We start from the raw sequence: 18,486 nt of genomic DNA on the forward strand, positions 1-18,486 counted from the left end.
TGACCTTAGCTTCACGTAGAGCAGCCGACGTGGGGGCGGGTATGTTTGTAAAACTCAGCAGCTTATTGGTTGATGTCAGAACAGCTGGTGGAAATCTCAGAACTTTTCTGATCAGTTATTGGACGGACTTGCTGTCAATGACAGCTCCCTCTAGCGTCGCACTGCGTCAGCTAAACCGTTAGAGTAAAAAAAAAAATAAACTGAATTATTTTCATTCTTAATTTTCAAAAATTCGATTCTTTTTTCTTCTAGACTGTGTCGTGGAAGGTAAGGCTTCACTTAGAAACACTGGTCGCCAGTGATAGCTCAGTGGTTAAGATACTGGCCTAGTAAACAGAAGGTTGCCGGTTCAAGCCCCGCCACCACCAAGTTGCCACTGTTGGGTCCCTGAGCAAGGCCCTTAACCCTCAATTGCTCATTGTGTAAGTCACTTTGGATAAAAGTGTCTGCTAAATGCTGAAGCTGTAAATGGTCGCAATACATTGTAAATTGTGGGTGATTAGGAATCAAACACAACTTACACTGTAGGAATTTTAGATCAGCCAATCCACCTTTTGCATGTTTTAGTAAGGTAAAAGGAAAACCAGATTATTCTGAGAAAACCCAAGCGGACACAGAGTGAATCGAACCCTGGCCCTTCTTGCTGTGACAGCGCTACCCATTCATTCATTTATTCATTTATTATCTGTATTACCACCAATTTAGACTATTAGGGGTCGCGGTGGGTCCAGTTTACTAGACAAAGGGTAAACGGGGTACATGTCGCCAGTCCATCACAGGGCAACATTATTACCTTATTAGAATCCCTCTTCTTCAGCTGTTTGCTCTTTTAGTGTGTATTCACATTACAGAGAAGATCATGAAATCCTATTTGTGTGGTCCATAACAAACAACAAAATACAGTGGTATTTGAGAAACTACTGTCCCAGTTTTGAAACTGGGGTTCGTATAAGCATTCAAACTATTAACTCTGGAAATATTGGATGGATTTGCAAAATGCAAATCTTATTTAGATAGATTGGAAAAGTGACTATGTTTTCATATATGGAGACAAAAAATGTGGTTCGTCAAGTATTTCATAAATTATTTTAAAAAATACATACAAATGTCATTAACATTTATTGTATTTCTTAATATTTACATTATTTTATAAAGGATTTAGACGTGGTTATTCTGTCGAATTGCATTAACAACCGATTTTTTTCTCAATGTTAGAACCCTGTCATAGTATCAAGCAGAGCGGTAGAGAGAACTACGGTGGCCGAGAAGTGCAAAACAAATTTACATTTCAGAAAACAAAATTACAAAAAAACAAAAACAAATTTACAACAAAAGCAAAAACAAATTTACAAGTGCTCGGGTACCCAGTGTTTGTAAATTTTTTTTGGCATATGTAAAAGTGTTTCAGCACTTGTAAATTTATTTTCGGCATATGTAATTTTGTTTTCTAAAATGTATATTTGTTTTGCACTTCCCGGCCGCACATTTCTGACGGAAAAGGCAGGGACAATAAACCGGAAGTGCGTGTTGCTTACCTGCTGTCAATCAAACTGTTTCTCAGCGATAAAGTGAACGGAGTTTGTGATGGTGACGATAAACAAGGTTTTGTCTAGTTTGTGTAAATCATTTTATCCAGTTGACCCGCTATTGTTTTTCTTGTGGAAAGTTTTGTGCAGATGTTTAGACGTGGCGTGTGCATCTCTATTTATCGTCCGCTCTTCTAAACATCTAAGGAGTTCCCACAAGAACAACAAAAGCGAAATAATGAAAATAATTAACACAAAATGGACAAAACATTGTTTATTAGGGACGGAACATTTGATACCGAGGCTTTAAAACTTGTTTCACTTTTGTAACACTGGACTCAGTGTATCGGAGCTTATATTAAAGCAGCAGGAATGTGCGGATTGATTCAAAGCTTTGGTGCTGTGTTTTATCTCACTCACTATATAAGAGACAATCAAACCAGGGTTACCAACCGTCCTGTAACATACACAATCCTTCTTTATCTGGAGACCAAACACCGCGTTCAGTACTGAACTGATACAGGACGCTTTGTTCCGTATTTTTATCAGTGGGAGACGGTGTGGTGTATAAAACAGAAGGAAACTGCTGCTTAATTCATTATATTAAGTAGTGTTCACTTTTATTCTTAGTAACGTGACATAACCTGTTTAATACACCGCTGTATGAGTAGCACAGTGGGCGGAGTGCGTTGTTTTGCCTAAAATATGGTTCTGACTTATTATAAAGAATGAAAATAATAAATTTTAAACACCATAAATAAAACCTTTGTTCTCATGACTGCTATAACCAGCGCACACACACCGTTACTAAGAATAAAAGTGAACACTACTTAATATAATTCCCTCAGTCTCCCACTGATAAAAATACGGAACAAAGCGTCCTGTATCAGTTCAGTACTAAACGCGGTGTTTAGTCTCCAGATAAAGAAGGATTGTGTATGTTACAGGACGGTGGGTAACCCTGGTTTGATTGTCTCTTATATAGTGAGTGAGATAAAACACAGCACCAAAGCTTCATCAGTCCCGCACATGCTGCTTTAATATAAGCTCCGATACACTGAGTCCAGTGTTACAAAAGTGAAACAAGTTTTAAAGCCTCGGTATCAAATGTTCCGTCCCTAATAAACAATGTTTTGTCCATTTTGTGTTAATTATTTTCATTATTTCGCTTTTGTTGTTCTTGTGGGAACTCCTTAGATGTTTAGAAGAGCGGACGGTAAATAGAGATGCACACGCCACGTCTAAACATCTGCACAAAACTTTCCACAAGAAAAACAATAGCGGGTCAACTGGATAAAATGATTTCCACAAACTAGACAAAACCTTGTTTATCGTCACCATCACAAACTCCGTTCACTTTATCGCTGAGAAACAGTTTGATTGACAGCAGGTAAGCAACACGCACTTCCGGTTTATTGTCCCTGCCTTTTCCGTCAGAAATGTACGGCCGGGAAGTGCAAAACAAATATACATTTTAGAAAACAAAATTACATATGCCGAAAATAAATTTACAAGTGCTGAAACACTTTTACATATGCCAAAAAAAATTTACAAACACTGGGTACCCGAGCACTTGTAAATTTGTTTTTGCTTTTGTTGTAAATTTGTTTTTGTTTTTTTGTAATTTTGTTTTCTGAAATGTAAATTTGTTTTGCACTTCTCGGCCACCGTAGAGAACAGAGTGGCGACACTCCCATAGGGAACCGTTGGAAAGACATTTGTTTTTTTCATGTCAATATTCACAAGGTCTTTGGATGGACATTATAAATTGGATTAATCTTAAACTTAATATTCCTTCTTTTGGAATTGATGACATTTTATTTTATGTGGAAAACTTAAGTTCAGCTTTCTCTGATGCTATAAATGTGGTCGTACTTTTAGCAAAATACCACATTCACTGCAGTAAGTGGAGGGGTAACAAGCCCTCTTTCCTTTGCTTCATGAATGAATTTAAATCATACTATTCTGTAATAAATAGATTGAAAAACTGGAAAACTGCTAGAATCATCTCACATCAGATCTCTAAAAACTTACTGTTTTAAGTTTCTCATTGTATTACTGTATGGCTTTTCCTCTGTTAATAATAATAATTATTATTATTATGTTGCGCCCCCTAGATTGTAATTTATAGGTATGACATCCTCCACGAGAATTTGTATTATTTTTTATTGTTCTGTATGTTATGTTGTTTAAAAAAAAAAAAAAAAAAAAAAAAAAAAAAAAACCGTTGTAACGGGGGCGGGACATATTTTCTGCGCAGCTTCCGGGTTGTGGAGCTCTGTATAGTTCCAAACATCCCATAGAGCCCCATTCATTTTCACTACTTATCAAACATTTATAGCTGTATGTTGCTTTGTTTTAAAAAAATTATGAATTTAATGTCATTAATATACTTAATACTGTTATTGTTTAGCATTTGCTCAGCACTAAATGTTACATGTTTATCTTAATTAATAGGTATAACCCAATTTAGCTTAGTCAGTTAAGCTTAATTAATGACACACGAGTCTTTTCACCTAAAATGAGTTGATTAATCAAGAGTCTTGTTACAGAAATGATCATAAAACATTAGAACCACAATAAATCATTATACTTTTACTTTCATACTTAAGTACATTTGAAGGTCAATTTAGTTTAGTACTTTAGTGGAGGTAAAGAGTATTTTTACTTTTACTACTACTTTTACTGGAGTAATATGTTACCTTGGATATCTCTACTTTAACTCAACTACATGGTTTGTGTACCTTGTCCACCACTTACATTAGACAAAATGAACTAGTGCATATTCATAATGAATTCATTAATGTATTACATGTAGGAATCAATTATTAATCACTCATGAAATAAGAGATGAATGAATGCTTTTTCATGTACCTGCAATATAATGTTTTTGATACGGTAATGTGTTTATGAATCTGTTCATTCAGTGCAGGTAAACCTTATGAATCCAGCACATGACTTAGTGTTTAGCCAAAATGATTATTATTATGAATCCTCAGGAAAGTGAAGGGAGATTAGTTTATGCAAAAAACAAAACATAAAAAACTTTAATGTCTATACTGTATTGTCTCTACTACTTAATGATATCGCATTATGTAATGTATGCTAATATAATGTACTGTGTGTTAACATGAACGACCTATTAACAAGTCATTATAAACATCAATCTTCCACTTTATATACCAAATTGACATTAAAGCAGATGCAGTAAATGTAAACGCAGTTGAAAATACCCAGAAATTGTACAAATGTTTATTATTTAGCGTTTAACATTTCATTTACTGCTGCCTGTCCCATATGAGAACATGACAGCGCCGGGTTTGTTTGGAACTATTGAGGGTTACATGAACCACGTGACCGCGTAGCGGCGAGATCAAGGAGTGTCGCAACTCTCTCTATCTACGGCTCTGATATCAAGGTACACACGGCACGTACTCAATGGCTCCTATACTGATTCTTTATGCTACAGCAAAACAGCGACATCGAGTGGAACAGAAATGTGTTTCATTCTTAACAAGAAGTTTCAAACTGTGATTAAACAAATAAAAAACTAAATATAAAAATCAAGACCTACGGAGCCCCTAAGGTGACATCCCCTAAAAAAAATAATGCGTGGCCACGCCTTATTAACTCGTGGGAACGAGATAATTAAATCGTGGCCACGACTTAGTAAGGAGTGGGAATGAGATCGTGGCCACGACTTAAAAAGGTTGAAACTAGAGATGCATGAGTACCGATACTAGTATCGGGTATCGGCCCGATACCGTGCTCATTAACTCGTACTCGTACTCGTACTCGCAAACGAGGCTCCGATACTAAACATCCGATACCGTGTGCCTAGTGCACATTGCTGCGTTAACGCAGGGATTTTCAACCTGGGGGGCGCGAGTGCCTGACCTGGAAGGTCTAAAACTAAAGCAATTCATTTGTCACCCACGGGAGACAGACTGAATTATTCTCACTGACCACGCTCACATGCACGTTTAATGTTATTTAGTTCCGTTTGACAAAAAAAAACAAAAAACCTTAAAAATAGAGCTCACAGTGAAGATAACCGGTTACAAAGCAGCGACCGCTGTTATAGGACGTGTTTGTGTTCAATACTCACAGTGTCGATACAAGTGATTCAGGAGTCGACTCGTTTTAAGCGCAGCGTAAGTTTCTTTTCTCAGTCATCTCTCCGTGTTTACTGTTTTAATGAATGTTGCGGTTGTAAATAAACACCAACTACTACAGAACATTTTGTGTTCGCTTACATTATAAAGCTCAGGCTTAATTATACTGGTTATTACCACAGAGCGGGAGCCGACTCAGAGTCGTTTACGATTTACCGAGGTGAACCACGAATGTATGTGCTGATAGAATCGGCTCAGATCTGATCGGACTGTATTATCTTAAATATTAAATAGTAAATATTTCAATCAGCAGAATCGCATCGCATGTATGGTGTGCACAACGTTAATTATGTGCGTTTATTAATGAACGTTAACGTTAGCTTGTCAGAAGCTTTCTCAATGATGTCTGTGCGGTGTTTTTTTTTTTTTTTTTTTTTTTTACAAGTGATGGCAACCCAAGCAACTGTTCCACTGCACTATTTTACTTAAAAACTACACTATTCCATAATGCTCTAGATTGCATCATTCTAAATAGGTATCGGTATCTGCGAGTACAAAAATACATGTACTTGTACTCGGTTGGGAAAAAATGGTATTGATGCATCCCTAGTTCAAACAGTTGAATATGGTGTGATCATCTATGGCCATGTACATGAATTCCCCTACAGCATATATCCGATTCTGTATGATTTGTGTAAGCTGTGAAAATAAAAGGATCTTGTTACCACACCTTACTAAGTGGTGGCCACGACTTAACTATCTTGTTCCCACGAGTTAATAAGGCATGGCCACGCATTTTTTTTTTTTGGGATGTCACCTTAGGGGCTCCGTAAAGACCACCTAAAGGCTGAGGTGTATTACCCAGCGAACCCGATTTTTGAATAATGGATGGAGTTCTCCAAGGCAAAGAAAAAATTAACTAACCTGAATGTCTCAAAACGGACGTTGTAGCTTAGTGGTGAAGGTACTAGTAGGTCAGAAGGTCGCCGGATTGCTGCTGTTGGGCCCTTGAGCAAGGCCCTTAACCCTCAATTGCTTAGACTGTATACTGTCACAGTACTGTAAGTCGCTTTGGACAACAGTGTTTGCTAAATGCCATTAAATGCTAAGCTCAAATGTCAGCATTAAATTTTAAATTGGCTAATAGAAGAAGAAGATGATATACTTTATTTGTCATATATACATACAGTACAATGAAATTCTTTTCTTCGCATATCCCAGCTTGTTTAAAAGCTGGGGTCAGAGCGCAGGGTCAGCCATCTTACAGCGCCCCTGGAGCAGACAGGGTTAAGGGTCTTGCTCAAGGACCCAACAGTGGCTGCATAGCTGAGCCTGGATTTGAACCGCCAATCTTCCAATTGATAACTCAAAGCTCTACCCACTAGGCTACCACTGTCCCTGTAATACATACACAAACAATAAGAAAGTTAATTGGTTTTGTCTTATTTTGAATGAAATACAGATCAAAAGGATTTATAAATTAATGCTATTACTAGGGCAGTGGTAGCTCAGCGATTAAGGTACTTGTCTAGTCATTTGAAGGTTGCTGGTTCAAGCCCCAACACTGCCATTGCTGGGCCCCTGAGCTATCAACCCTCAAATTTCATTTAGTGATGATTGTAAGTTGCTTCGGATAAAAACATCTGCTAAATGCTTTTTACTTATATCTTTGTATTTTTATGTTTGGCAAAAGAGAGCCAACAGTGTGGACAATACTTACTAGCAGTGAACTGCAGTGTAGCATCATTTTACTATTAAAATTATTTTCCTATTCATTTTCCAGAGCTCATAAATTACCATACACAAAAACACAAAATATTAAAAAGCTGTACTTTTAAGTTTTTACAGCAACCCCAGTGGAGGTCCAGGCCTTGACAGCAATAATAAGCATGATTACATAATGGTTGTTTTTTTTTTTTTAAATGACTGATAATAATTCTGTTCTGTTTAAAGATATATGAAAGAAAATTCAAAGAAGTGTATTTATATTTAATTTATTACATTTTTACAGACACACAGGCCAACGATAGGAATCAGGTGTAAAGCACATCCATTATCAAAATGGAAAAGTTCAGATGGATTCTGCATTGCCACTGAGGAAAGCTAATGGCAATTCTCCCATTACTCCTTCCATTCTTTTGGCTGGACCTTGCCAACTGGAGACAGGTTCCACACAATGCCAGTCGATGTGATCACCTGCAAAGATAAACATAAAACAAAATGAATAACAAACTCCTACAAAAATTGGATAGTTACTAGGTATAAATAATTAAGACTGAGTATATAATGGGTATGTGTGAAAACCTACATATCCCCAGACTGCAGAGCAAAATGCTGCTCCACCAATCAGCAGGGGTGTGCCATACTTCACGTGGAACCCTCTGGATACATCTGAGGAAGCATGTCGCACTGCAACCTGGCGGGTAGCTTGTCCTGGAAAGAAGGAAAAAAATTATGCCATTACATTGTTTTTCAGACTGACAAACGATTAAAACTGGTTTTCCTATTTAATCAAGTGCTTCATTCATCAGCATTCCATTATATACAGATGAAAACAAAACAAATCATAAGTCACAACATTTTGCTCTGTACTTACAAGTTAAAAATGCAGAAGGAGAGATGTTTTAAGCAGTCATGTCAAAGAATTTTGTTTTAAATATTACTGGTCAAAACAGACTAAATCAGCAAGACCCTTAATCCAGCATGTGTGTTTTCTGATGACTGATGTGATTACAAAGAGATGTAATGTCTGTTCAAGAGTGTATGGGACAGTGTGACCTTGCTTTAATAAGCTAATGTAGATCATACTTATTATGGTAAATTAATACATACCAAACAATGTTCTGTATCAAGTTTTGTTTCACTTATAGCATTTAGGGTTAGACAGTTGCACTCATTCATACAATACCTAATAGTTGTATGGAACACATTTACTTTCCACTAATTTGTCACATTTTATAAACCCAGTAGTACATTTCCTCTGTGATGTTTACCATATACATGAACAGTAATACATGGCCCTCATCAAAAAATATTGCTGAACTTTACAGTGGTCATACAAGATGCCATTGCTCCTACATATTGCACTTATTGTAATTACATCCTGATTGATGGACTGTTTAAAGTAAATACCTCTACAATATGCATTTTGATCTCTAAGAAAGTGCTAACTGACTAGATCCTATTTTGTATATATTATAATTAGGGCTGTCGAAGTTAACGCGATAATAACGCATTAACGCGACCTCAATTTAACGCGATAAAAAAAATTAGTGCCATTAACGCAAATTCTAGTTCATGTTGACACTTGACTGGTAGAACAAACGTTTTAATGTCGGACTTGCCACCGTTTTTCATTTGCGGTTTGTTAACATAATGTAACCGATCGTGGTAGTGATGCACTTGCATAATAAAGAAATAAATACACGCTATATTCACAAGTTGTCGGGAGCAGAACACTTTATTACACTTAATTAACTTCTTCTTCTGTACCGAATACCGGAAAGCTGAGTCGAGCACGTTAGTTCATGAACTATGGAAGCCCCAAAGGGTCAAAACACACTCACTTCGTGTAGAAACGTCCATCAAACCATCGTCACGATACAACCACAGACAAGTCTGTTACAATAACTACGCCTTATCCCACCTAAAGCACCGCTGATCTACAATGTTTGCTGATGGAGAAATTCTAACCTACAATCTGACATTTACTGCCTAGTATGTGAGTGAATAAACTCCCTTACAGTTTTCTCTTGTCCCAGCAGTTTTTAACATCAGTACATTTAGCATAAAATGTGTTCACCATTTTAATTGTAACATTTCACTTAAAAATCCTTGTTTTCTATAACATTTACACAGATTTTTTTTATGCGATTAATCGCGATTAACTATATGAAATTCTGAGATTAATCACGATTAAAAATTTTAATCGTTTGACAGCCCTAATTATAATATTATATTTAATTTTGACAGTAACCATATAACAAAGTTAAACCAGTGCAAAAAGGGAGAATTAACTCTAGAATACTAGATATGCACAATCAAAATAGGCCATGTACCAACAATCAGCTACCATCAGGACAGTTGTGTGTGTGTGTGTGTGTGTGTGTGTGTGTGTGTGTGTGTGTGTGTATTTTAACTGTGCTAAGATTTTATATTTGTAAATAAGATACCCATGTGCACTTTAATCCTTACCGCTACAGATTAAATAATACAGTAGGTGTTTAGGAACATTTCAAGTCTGTAATATCTTTAATGGACTAGTTTGATTTCATATTAATTAAATATATATTTATTATAATTGGAAGGCATTTTCCATCTTGGAAATTGAAATAAGAATTATATGCCGTATTGTCATGCACTTAACAAAACAATTACTATACTTATAGTGATGTGTCGTGTTCTTAAACATGTACATTTAATTTCTGTAACAGATCTAAAATGCTAAGTTTGTGTCACACAAACCAGTGAATGAAACAAATAAAGGTCATCTGGCATACCACCTGAAAGTGCAACAGTTTGTGTCCTTTATTTGGCCACCAAAAGACTCATTTAAAAACAACTAAAACAATCAGCCAATGTTGCTGTAAATATCGTAGTTATTTTTGTATCAATTCATGATAGGCACAACTCTTAAAACTATAACAAGATAACACTACGATCAAGACACTGAGATGAAGCCTGCAATAAATAAAAAGCCATGTTTAGTATTGTATATGTAGTGATCACGATCTGGTGTAATGAGATAAAACTCCCGTCAATGTCCCGTACACCTTAGTTATGCTGACAGCTCTACATTGATTATCTTTATTAATAAGTTATAATACATACATAAAATAATACAATTTACAACAAATGCAACAGCAAAACGTGTTCCCTTTCTGACCAAGAAAGCAGGTCGACTTTAAATACTATAGGTCACCCTGTGTGATGCACGGAACACTGTGATAGCACTGTGTAAGTGTATTAACATTAGGTGACTTATGTAGCTAGCTAGCACATTTACCGGAAGATATTACACTACAGAAAAGACAAACACTATAATACACATAAAAAACAGAAAATAGTTGACAATACCTAAAACACCCCAGTTACTACTTAAAAACAGGTTTTCTAAATCTCTAATTTTACATTCATAGCAAACATACGCTAGCACAAATATGCAATTAGCACCGCTAGCTAACTCTTAGCGCTAAATGTTGATGTTGGGTTGCAACCAGTTTCAGGTAACCTAAACTAAATGGAATAAATAAGAATAAATGTAAATAAGGCTTAATTTTACCGGTCAGGTTAAGAGCTGCTCTGGTGAGACGGTACATGCTTCGTAATGAATCAGATTCGGGCTGTTTCTGAATACCCTTGAACTGTGTAGAACAAAATGGCAGATTGAACGCACCGGAAACTCGTATTTAATACAGGGGGCGCTGCAGGAGCGAAACCAGAGCTGCGTCCGGAATCGCATACTTAGAGGGTATGTACTAGATTGGAGGAAGTATGCACTACTCTGCCGGTAAAAAAGTACATACTTCCAGTACAGAAGTATGCAGTATGCACACAACACTGCTACGCACTACATCCGCCATCTTTCCAACGTCAAGTGATGACGTGGGACGTGATGACGTAATATCACTATGGTTACAGACTCATTACACACCCCACTCGCCAAACTTTTGGATATTTATCGTGTTTTTGTTATAAATTCGTCTTTAAAATGTTTTATTTTATTTATCTTACTTACACTTGTAAACAGAGGACTCCGTTTATCGCTATCTTTCTTGTTTCTTATTACGCTTCGAACGCCTACGCAGCTCCAGTTGCATTATGGGATACATTAACGGACCGCAAGTGTGCATCGCTTGCATACTCAAACATGGCTGCCCAATAAGTAGGTCATCCGGGTACTTCTCGCGTACCTCTTTATTTACACTATGTATTCGGACATACTAACCGCTCTCGCATCCTCATTTCGCGTACTATTGAGTATGGAAGTATGCGATTCCGGACGCAGCCCAACCGATTAACAAATCTGACCTACGTTTTTAGCGTAGTTCGAATTTGCGTAGGGTGCGCAAAGTGCGTAAGTTGCGTTCGTACTTTACGTACATATAATTCACATTATCATTTCCATTAAAATTGCCCCATTTCTGTATGTGCAAAGCAAAGTATTCACAAACTTACACTCTTCTGTCAGAAATGAAAGAAGAACGAAAAATATATTCATTAGATCTACGATAAAGTTTAATCGGGGAGATAAGTATACACGTCGGTGTGATTTCTGCCTGATTGGTATGATGCACTTTTCTAGTAATACCTTTACTTAATCGAATAATACAATGAACGAATACACTTTGTGGCAACATTTCCCTTGCAACTACCCACTTTTTCATTTCTCAGTCTGATTGCACAAACGGATCGGGCGTATTTTCGCATTCAAAACCCATTTTTATAATGCAAAGAAGCCTTTAAGCATGTAAATGAACCATCGTCTCGACTAAGGAACCATTGTTTTTAAGACTGTGAACAAATCAGGACAGTAATCAAATACAGTAATGTAAAATTTATATGTACTTTATTTGTGTACTAATTGTGCAAAATAAGCAGCATGAATGATACAAACATTTACCACTACAAGCACAACTAACTTAGCTTATCAATGCTGTTAACAGATGATCATTTATCCAAATAACGGTTCCTGGCATCCTTGCTGAGTTCGTCTCGGTATGGTTTCCTCTCTTTTTGCGTCTGCTTCTCCAGCTTTTACTGATACAAAAGAGCAAAAAGTAATGCAAGTGTCTTTGCTGATACATCCACAAAGGCGCATCAGTGATATAACGGGCACTAAACACACGACTGACAACTAGTAATAAACTGAATCACTAAACCGACTCAGGGTTCACATCATTCATTTCAATGCGCGTTATAATATTGCTTATTTATATTTAAATTAAACAATTTATTGCAGTTCCATATATGAAAATAATAATTTGTTATGTATGACAGTTTTGACCAAATGTTTTCTGTCAGAATGTTTGTGGTGTTTCTGCACCATCATGTGGATCTTTGCTGAGGTAACTTGTCCACTTGCTATACTTCAGATGTTACCAGTTAATGCTAGATTAAGTCCATTTATTACCATCTCTGATCGGTGTGTCTTTTGTAAAAGTTTTAGTGATCTTTTATTTATTTTATAAATTTAGATTTGAATACATAGTGTAGCGTCGGCACAGGCTTTACCCAGGAAGCCTTGCGGCAGTGGTGTCTAAGCTCACCGTAGCCGTGTATCCCGTTGTTGGGAGTGGGGTGGCTGCGGTGAGGGTTGGGTAAGTAGCTTATATGTTTGTCTGTTGTATGAATGTATGTGTGTATGAATGGGTGTCTGTCCCTAAACCACTGAATGAACTGCCAAAGGCAGCTCACAGGTGCCACAATAATTGCGAACAGTAAATTCCTTGAACCCCTTTTTAAACAAGAAATTATGTTGATTGTCTTAAAGTACTTTACATTTATATAAAAATAACGCATTTCTAAGGAGGGTTTTATTTTATTATCTCTATTATTTTATAGGTTATGCTATTGGAAAGAGATTCCTTAAATGATTTGCAATTCCTCTGGCTTTGTTTTTTCTTTTTGATATATATATATATTTTTTTTTATTGTTGTTGAACATATACTGGTTATTGTTGTAATAATGTTAAAACATAGTTTTTGGTAATATGTTCATATATATCAAGTGTACTGTTATGTTTACTGTATACTGCTTCTATAAATAATAATAAAAAGATGACTGAGATGGACAGGCGCCCTGCCCGGGGTGTTTTTGTGTCCCTTGCGCCCACAGTGAGCTGGGATAGGCTCCAGCACCCCCGCGACCCTGGTTAGGATAAACCTATAGGAAGTGAGCGAGAAAGCTTCGGTTTCATGTGGACTGGTGCTATTGTAAGCAATAAATTACCGTATAATTTTCTTTCTACATGGTGCTGCTTTCTGTCCACCTGTCTGTATATTTACTATTTATAGTATTTTTAGTATTATTAGATAACATTGGGCTTATAGCGGTTAATACGGTGAAAGTGGTGGTTGTTTAGTGAGTTAAACGTTAACAGTTGTTAGCAAAATAGCAGCTTCATTCTTCCTTCGAGTCAGGTAACGTTAACGACATAGCTGCCTGCTAACAACAACAGTGTAAACACTGGTATGGAGGAACCTGTAATCGCACCACAAATTAAAAAAAAAAAAAAAAAATCGTTTTATATGTAGTTGTTTACTTCTTAACTACTGTGTTATGATAATTTTAGTATCTGTGTCAGTATGGCCGAGTGGTCTAAGGCGCCAGACTCAAGGGTGCTTCCCTTCCGTTCAACCGGGTATTCTGGTCTCCGAATGGAGGCGTGGGTTCGAATCCCACTTCTGACACTTACTTTTTTTCACTTATACTCATGTTCTTACAATTTAAATATGGAATCCTTTAAAACATGTTATAAAGCTGACACCAGAGGAATAACAACTACAGTACTTCAACAAGTACTAAGACTTAGAAGACAATCAGGATGCTGTGTCCCAAACAGCACACATTCTCACTACTACTAGTGCACTTCTATGTGTGTCGGTACTAAACTTACAAACTACTTAGTGAATTGAATCCAGTTTGGTGTTTATTCTTCTTTTGCATACTATTTAACAAACGTATTTTGAAAGTATTTAATTTTAAGGTTTATATATTATGAACTGTTGATATTGGTTTGCTTAATTTTAAACTGATACTTTGTAAACTGATTAGTGTATGTGTATACATATTAACAAATTGAGATTAGTTAAAAACACTATTTTTTATATAAACAAACGTAAATAATAACATTGAATTCATGAAAACAACCAGATTAACAAGGAAAACTTGTTATTGCTAGATTGAGTATTGCTTGATTTTTAGGTGTTTTTGAGTATAGCTAGATTTTTAAAAGACAATTTGCTTTATTTTTTCATATACTTAAGATACAACCCTTATGTGTTTTTTCATTCATTTTTTGATATACTTAAAAATATTGTAGTTTAGTATTTTAAGAGTTAAATTTTTTACATTACTTTTACTTTAATCATTTATCATAAAGGTATTGTTACTTATACTCAAGTATGCTGCAAGAGCTGAATTGTTTCAGTAGAGCTTTATCATTAAATGTGATATTTTACATAGGCCACTAACACAAACACTTCTGCAATTTGTGAGTAAATGCAGGAAATATGTAAATATGTTTAAGGTATATAGAACAGGCATTCTTGACTTGTACTATGTACCTCCCTATTTATCACTACAATGCGTAAAACTTGATTATTCGATTAAAGAGAAACTAGAATAACAAAAAATTGTCATATGCTGTCATAATCACAAGTGAAAATAGAAAATAAAAAGTAAATGTATTGTTTTTGGTTTAAACAACAGCAGGATAAGTATTTGGTAAACAAACACAATGATAATAATGTGTGTACCATTATTTTTTAGTTGATAGTTGTGGTCACTTTCCCACTGGCTTTTACTGAGTTTAGGTTCGGGATCACAAAACAGCATGAGCCTTAATAATTGGTTAAGATGCCTACTGTAGAGTGAAGATTGATCAAATCAATAAACCAAATGCAAGACATTACTGTTATTCCATTAAGTGGGCTGTCATACTCGTGTGTTGGTAATGTAAGAATAGGTGGTATGTACAAACCATTTAAAACTGTGGATGAAAACCAAAAATTCCACACTACATTTTTCTTTACCTCTGTTCTAACAAGTTCAGGCATGAGTACAGAAACTAAGAAAAGCAGGGTGAACTCCCCCAAAGACCTTTATATACAGAGGAGGGATGAGAGATCGGGAGAAGGGTGCTGAGGATGGAGCCGACAGGCAGAAGGAGGAAAGGAAGGCCAAAGAGGAGGTTTATGGAGGCTGTGAGGGAGGACATGCAGGTGGCTGGTATGACAGAGGAGGATGTTTTGTACAAAACAAAACAAAAATCAAGACATCAATGACTGTTAATGGTAAGTATATTTCCAAGTACAACATGTTTGACACCTTTTTTATTACAAGGTCTCAAACAAACTGTTTTATATTGTCTACCCATGTAGAAAAAGTATAGGCACATCCTTAGCAAACATATTATGAGATCCAGTATAAAGACATTTGTAGTGCATTACAATTCTTTTGTATTTTAAGCATTATTGTTACATAAAATGCCCAGAATATGATTTGGCCCGAATGTGAAGATGCAGTACACCAGTCAGGTAGTGTCATAACATTACATATAGTACAAATCATAACATTTGCTCACATCATCTGGAAGGAATGTTGACTGAAACCTTTCTTAACATCCAAAGACAAATTAAGCTCACAGTGAGGCATACTAAAAATTGAAAATGTGATGGTCCAGACCAACGAGTCAAAGCGAACTGCAATTATCAGTTTACTACAATGCTAAGAAGTACACTAGGGTGTATAGGTGTAGCTAAAAGGCACAGATTGGGTGTCTCTCCTGATCTAGTCCTTCTTTTTGTCCTTTACTTCCTCGTCATCTGTGTACTCTGTAGGCTCTTCTCCAGGCTTCAGGAGTTTGCCCACATGATGATATTTTTCTGTCGAAAGAGTATAAGAACAGTGAATATAGGGAAAAATATAAAACTATTTAAACATGAAGTGTAAAATGAGCCAGTGAAAGGTCTGACTTACGGGTGAACTGGGCCTCCCAATCGCTCAAGGTCTCCTGCTGTGTGGCGTTGAGGTCTGAAAGATCATCATGTGTGTCTTTGATGGCTTCTTGCTCCAGACAAAATGTAGCCAATCCTCTAGAAGCATCCCTGCCTGCAAAGACCCCATAAGGGCCCTCTGGAAATAAATAGCACAGAAAATCAGAATATGTGAGGAGATTTACACATGACATTTTCAATGACATAACTAGTAACCATGTAAAAGAACATGCCAAATATAGACAGTGTATGGTGTCAAGTATCAAACCTGGTACTTAAAAAGGCAAGCTACATAAATTAATGTATAAACAATTGTCACTTATAAGCCTTATTCAGATTAGTCTCTTGAAATTATGTGTACTAAAGTTTGACAGCAATAAATGTGATAAATGTCACAAGTGCATATTTTCTGTATAATATCTATTAGAATGGGAACATTTATAGCAATGGTTCCGACCACCAGAAAGCATTTAAGCACAACATTACTAGTGCTGTGCATGAACAATGGATGTCTTCCTGCTAAATAAGCATACATAACTTTTGCACATTTTACACTTGCATGCGTTGACATTTCCCCTAATTGTGTGGTGTGTACAGGGTGCATACAGCTCTGATAAAATAAAAGACCTTGACATATCCGGTCAGTTCCTGACCTTTGGCCCATGCTATCTCATTACTCAAACATACATAAACTTCAAACAATTAAAGTGCCTTCCAGTTACCATGTATGCTCAGAACTCCTATTCCTATCCTACTAAAAGTGTATGAAAGACTTGGGATTACCTAAACTGAACATGTTTGTCTATTAATAAAGGGATTATAAACGTGATCATGCAAATGAACCAAAATAGATTGGAGTTGGAGTTGCATAGCCTTTAACTTAAATCTCAGGTTCCTCATTGCTGGATAACAAATCATGGTTCACATTTGGATGTTCCTGCATAGTTCAGAGGGTGTCAGTAGGCACAAAAGAACATTAGGAAAGGGGTGTGACACAAATGTAATGCACAACCAACTATTTGTCAAGTACACAGATGAAAACAGCTCATCGCTTACTGATACTAAACCGCAAGTGTACCTAAATTATATAAGGCGGGCCTATTGTAAGCACCGGCATCAAGATAAACACCAAGATATTTAGCGTGATCCAAGCGCACCAGTTTAATAAAATCTGTCTATTATTAAAACAAGCCTTGGAAATGGTGTCTCCTGTGGTTTGTTTTCCTCTGCTTGCTTGAGTCTGATTGAAGAGCATAAATATATGTATTAGTTTCTGTTAACATTATCGCTGTTCCATACAGACAAGGTCAGTGTAAATTATCAACTTAATTTAATAAATTAGGGTTGGTTAATTTATTTATTTATTTATTAGGATTTTACATCATGTTTACACACTTTGGTTACATTCATGACAGAAACGGTAGTGACTCATTACACAAGTAACTCAGTTCACCATAAGTTAATATTAAACACACTCATGGACAATTTTGTATCTTCAATTTACCTGACTTACATGTCTTTGGACTGTGGGAGGTAACCGGAGCTCCCGGAGGAAACCCACGCAGACACGGGGTGAACATGCAAACTCCTCACAGAAAGGACCCGGACCTCCCCACCTTCTTGCTGTGAGACGACAGTGCTACCCACCAAGCCACCGTGCCACCCTATTAGGGTTGGAAATGCATCTTCATTCTTGCCTAGAGACTATTAGTCCAACTCCTGCTTCTTGTAGGTGTAGTTTTAATGTATAAAAATGTATGAATGTATAAAACACAGCATTTTTAATGTACACATTATATTACCTGGACCATAGAACGACTTTCCTCTGGTCACATCGAACACGTTGCCGTTAACCGCCATGAGAATCCGCGGGTTTGTTACTCCGTCATACTGCTTCAGCTCAGCCAGACTGAAGTCCTGTTTCTTCAGTTTGGGTAAAGGCTCTTCTGCTTGAGGCACATCTGCAGGTTTATCTCCGCGAAATATTTTATACAGGAGATATAAACAAAGGAACAACAAGCTTAAGTTTAAAGGCGAGGTAAAAATCTCTTGAAGAACACCAGGAGAACTTTGCTCACCCTCTACTTCGGCCATTTTTGTTTCTAACTCTCAGCGTTAGCGAAAAT

The 18,486-nt window shown here is 36.5% G+C and overlaps 2 protein-coding genes and 1 non-coding gene across 3 annotated transcripts; 1 reads left to right on the top strand and 2 right to left on the bottom strand.

The window, feature by feature from the left end:
* Positions 1–7,616: 7,616 nt before the first annotated feature.
* On the bottom strand, positions 7,617–11,055 carry LOC134330460 (cytochrome c oxidase subunit 7B, mitochondrial). The gene is made up of 3 exons (XM_063011604.1): positions 10,923–11,055; positions 7,950–8,074; positions 7,617–7,837 (listed from the first exon to the last, which is right to left on the bottom strand). The coding sequence occupies exons 1-3, from the start codon at positions 10,957–10,959 to the stop codon at positions 7,763–7,765; spliced, it is 237 nt and encodes a 78-aa protein (XP_062867674.1). The 5' UTR covers positions 10,960–11,055; the 3' UTR covers positions 7,617–7,762.
* Positions 11,056–13,942: 2,887 nt separating this feature from the next.
* Positions 13,943–14,053, top strand: trnal-caa (transfer RNA leucine (anticodon CAA)). Its single transcript has 2 exons — positions 13,943–13,980; positions 14,008–14,053. It is a non-coding gene; the product is annotated as a tRNA-Leu (tRNA).
* A 1,593-nt stretch (positions 14,054–15,646) lies between these two features.
* On the bottom strand, positions 15,647–18,486 carry pgrmc1 (progesterone receptor membrane component 1). The gene is made up of 3 exons (XM_063011786.1): positions 18,163–18,486; positions 16,344–16,499; positions 15,647–16,249 (listed from the first exon to the last, which is right to left on the bottom strand). Exons 1-3 carry the CDS (start codon positions 18,452–18,454, stop codon positions 16,155–16,157), a joined length of 543 nt encoding a protein of 180 aa, XP_062867856.1. The 5' UTR covers positions 18,455–18,486; the 3' UTR covers positions 15,647–16,154.

The sequence above is a fragment of the Trichomycterus rosablanca genome, chromosome 16, assembly GCF_030014385.1.
Source record: "Trichomycterus rosablanca isolate fTriRos1 chromosome 16, fTriRos1.hap1, whole genome shotgun sequence".
In the NCBI taxonomy this organism is placed as follows: domain Eukaryota; kingdom Metazoa; phylum Chordata; class Actinopteri; order Siluriformes; family Trichomycteridae; genus Trichomycterus; species Trichomycterus rosablanca.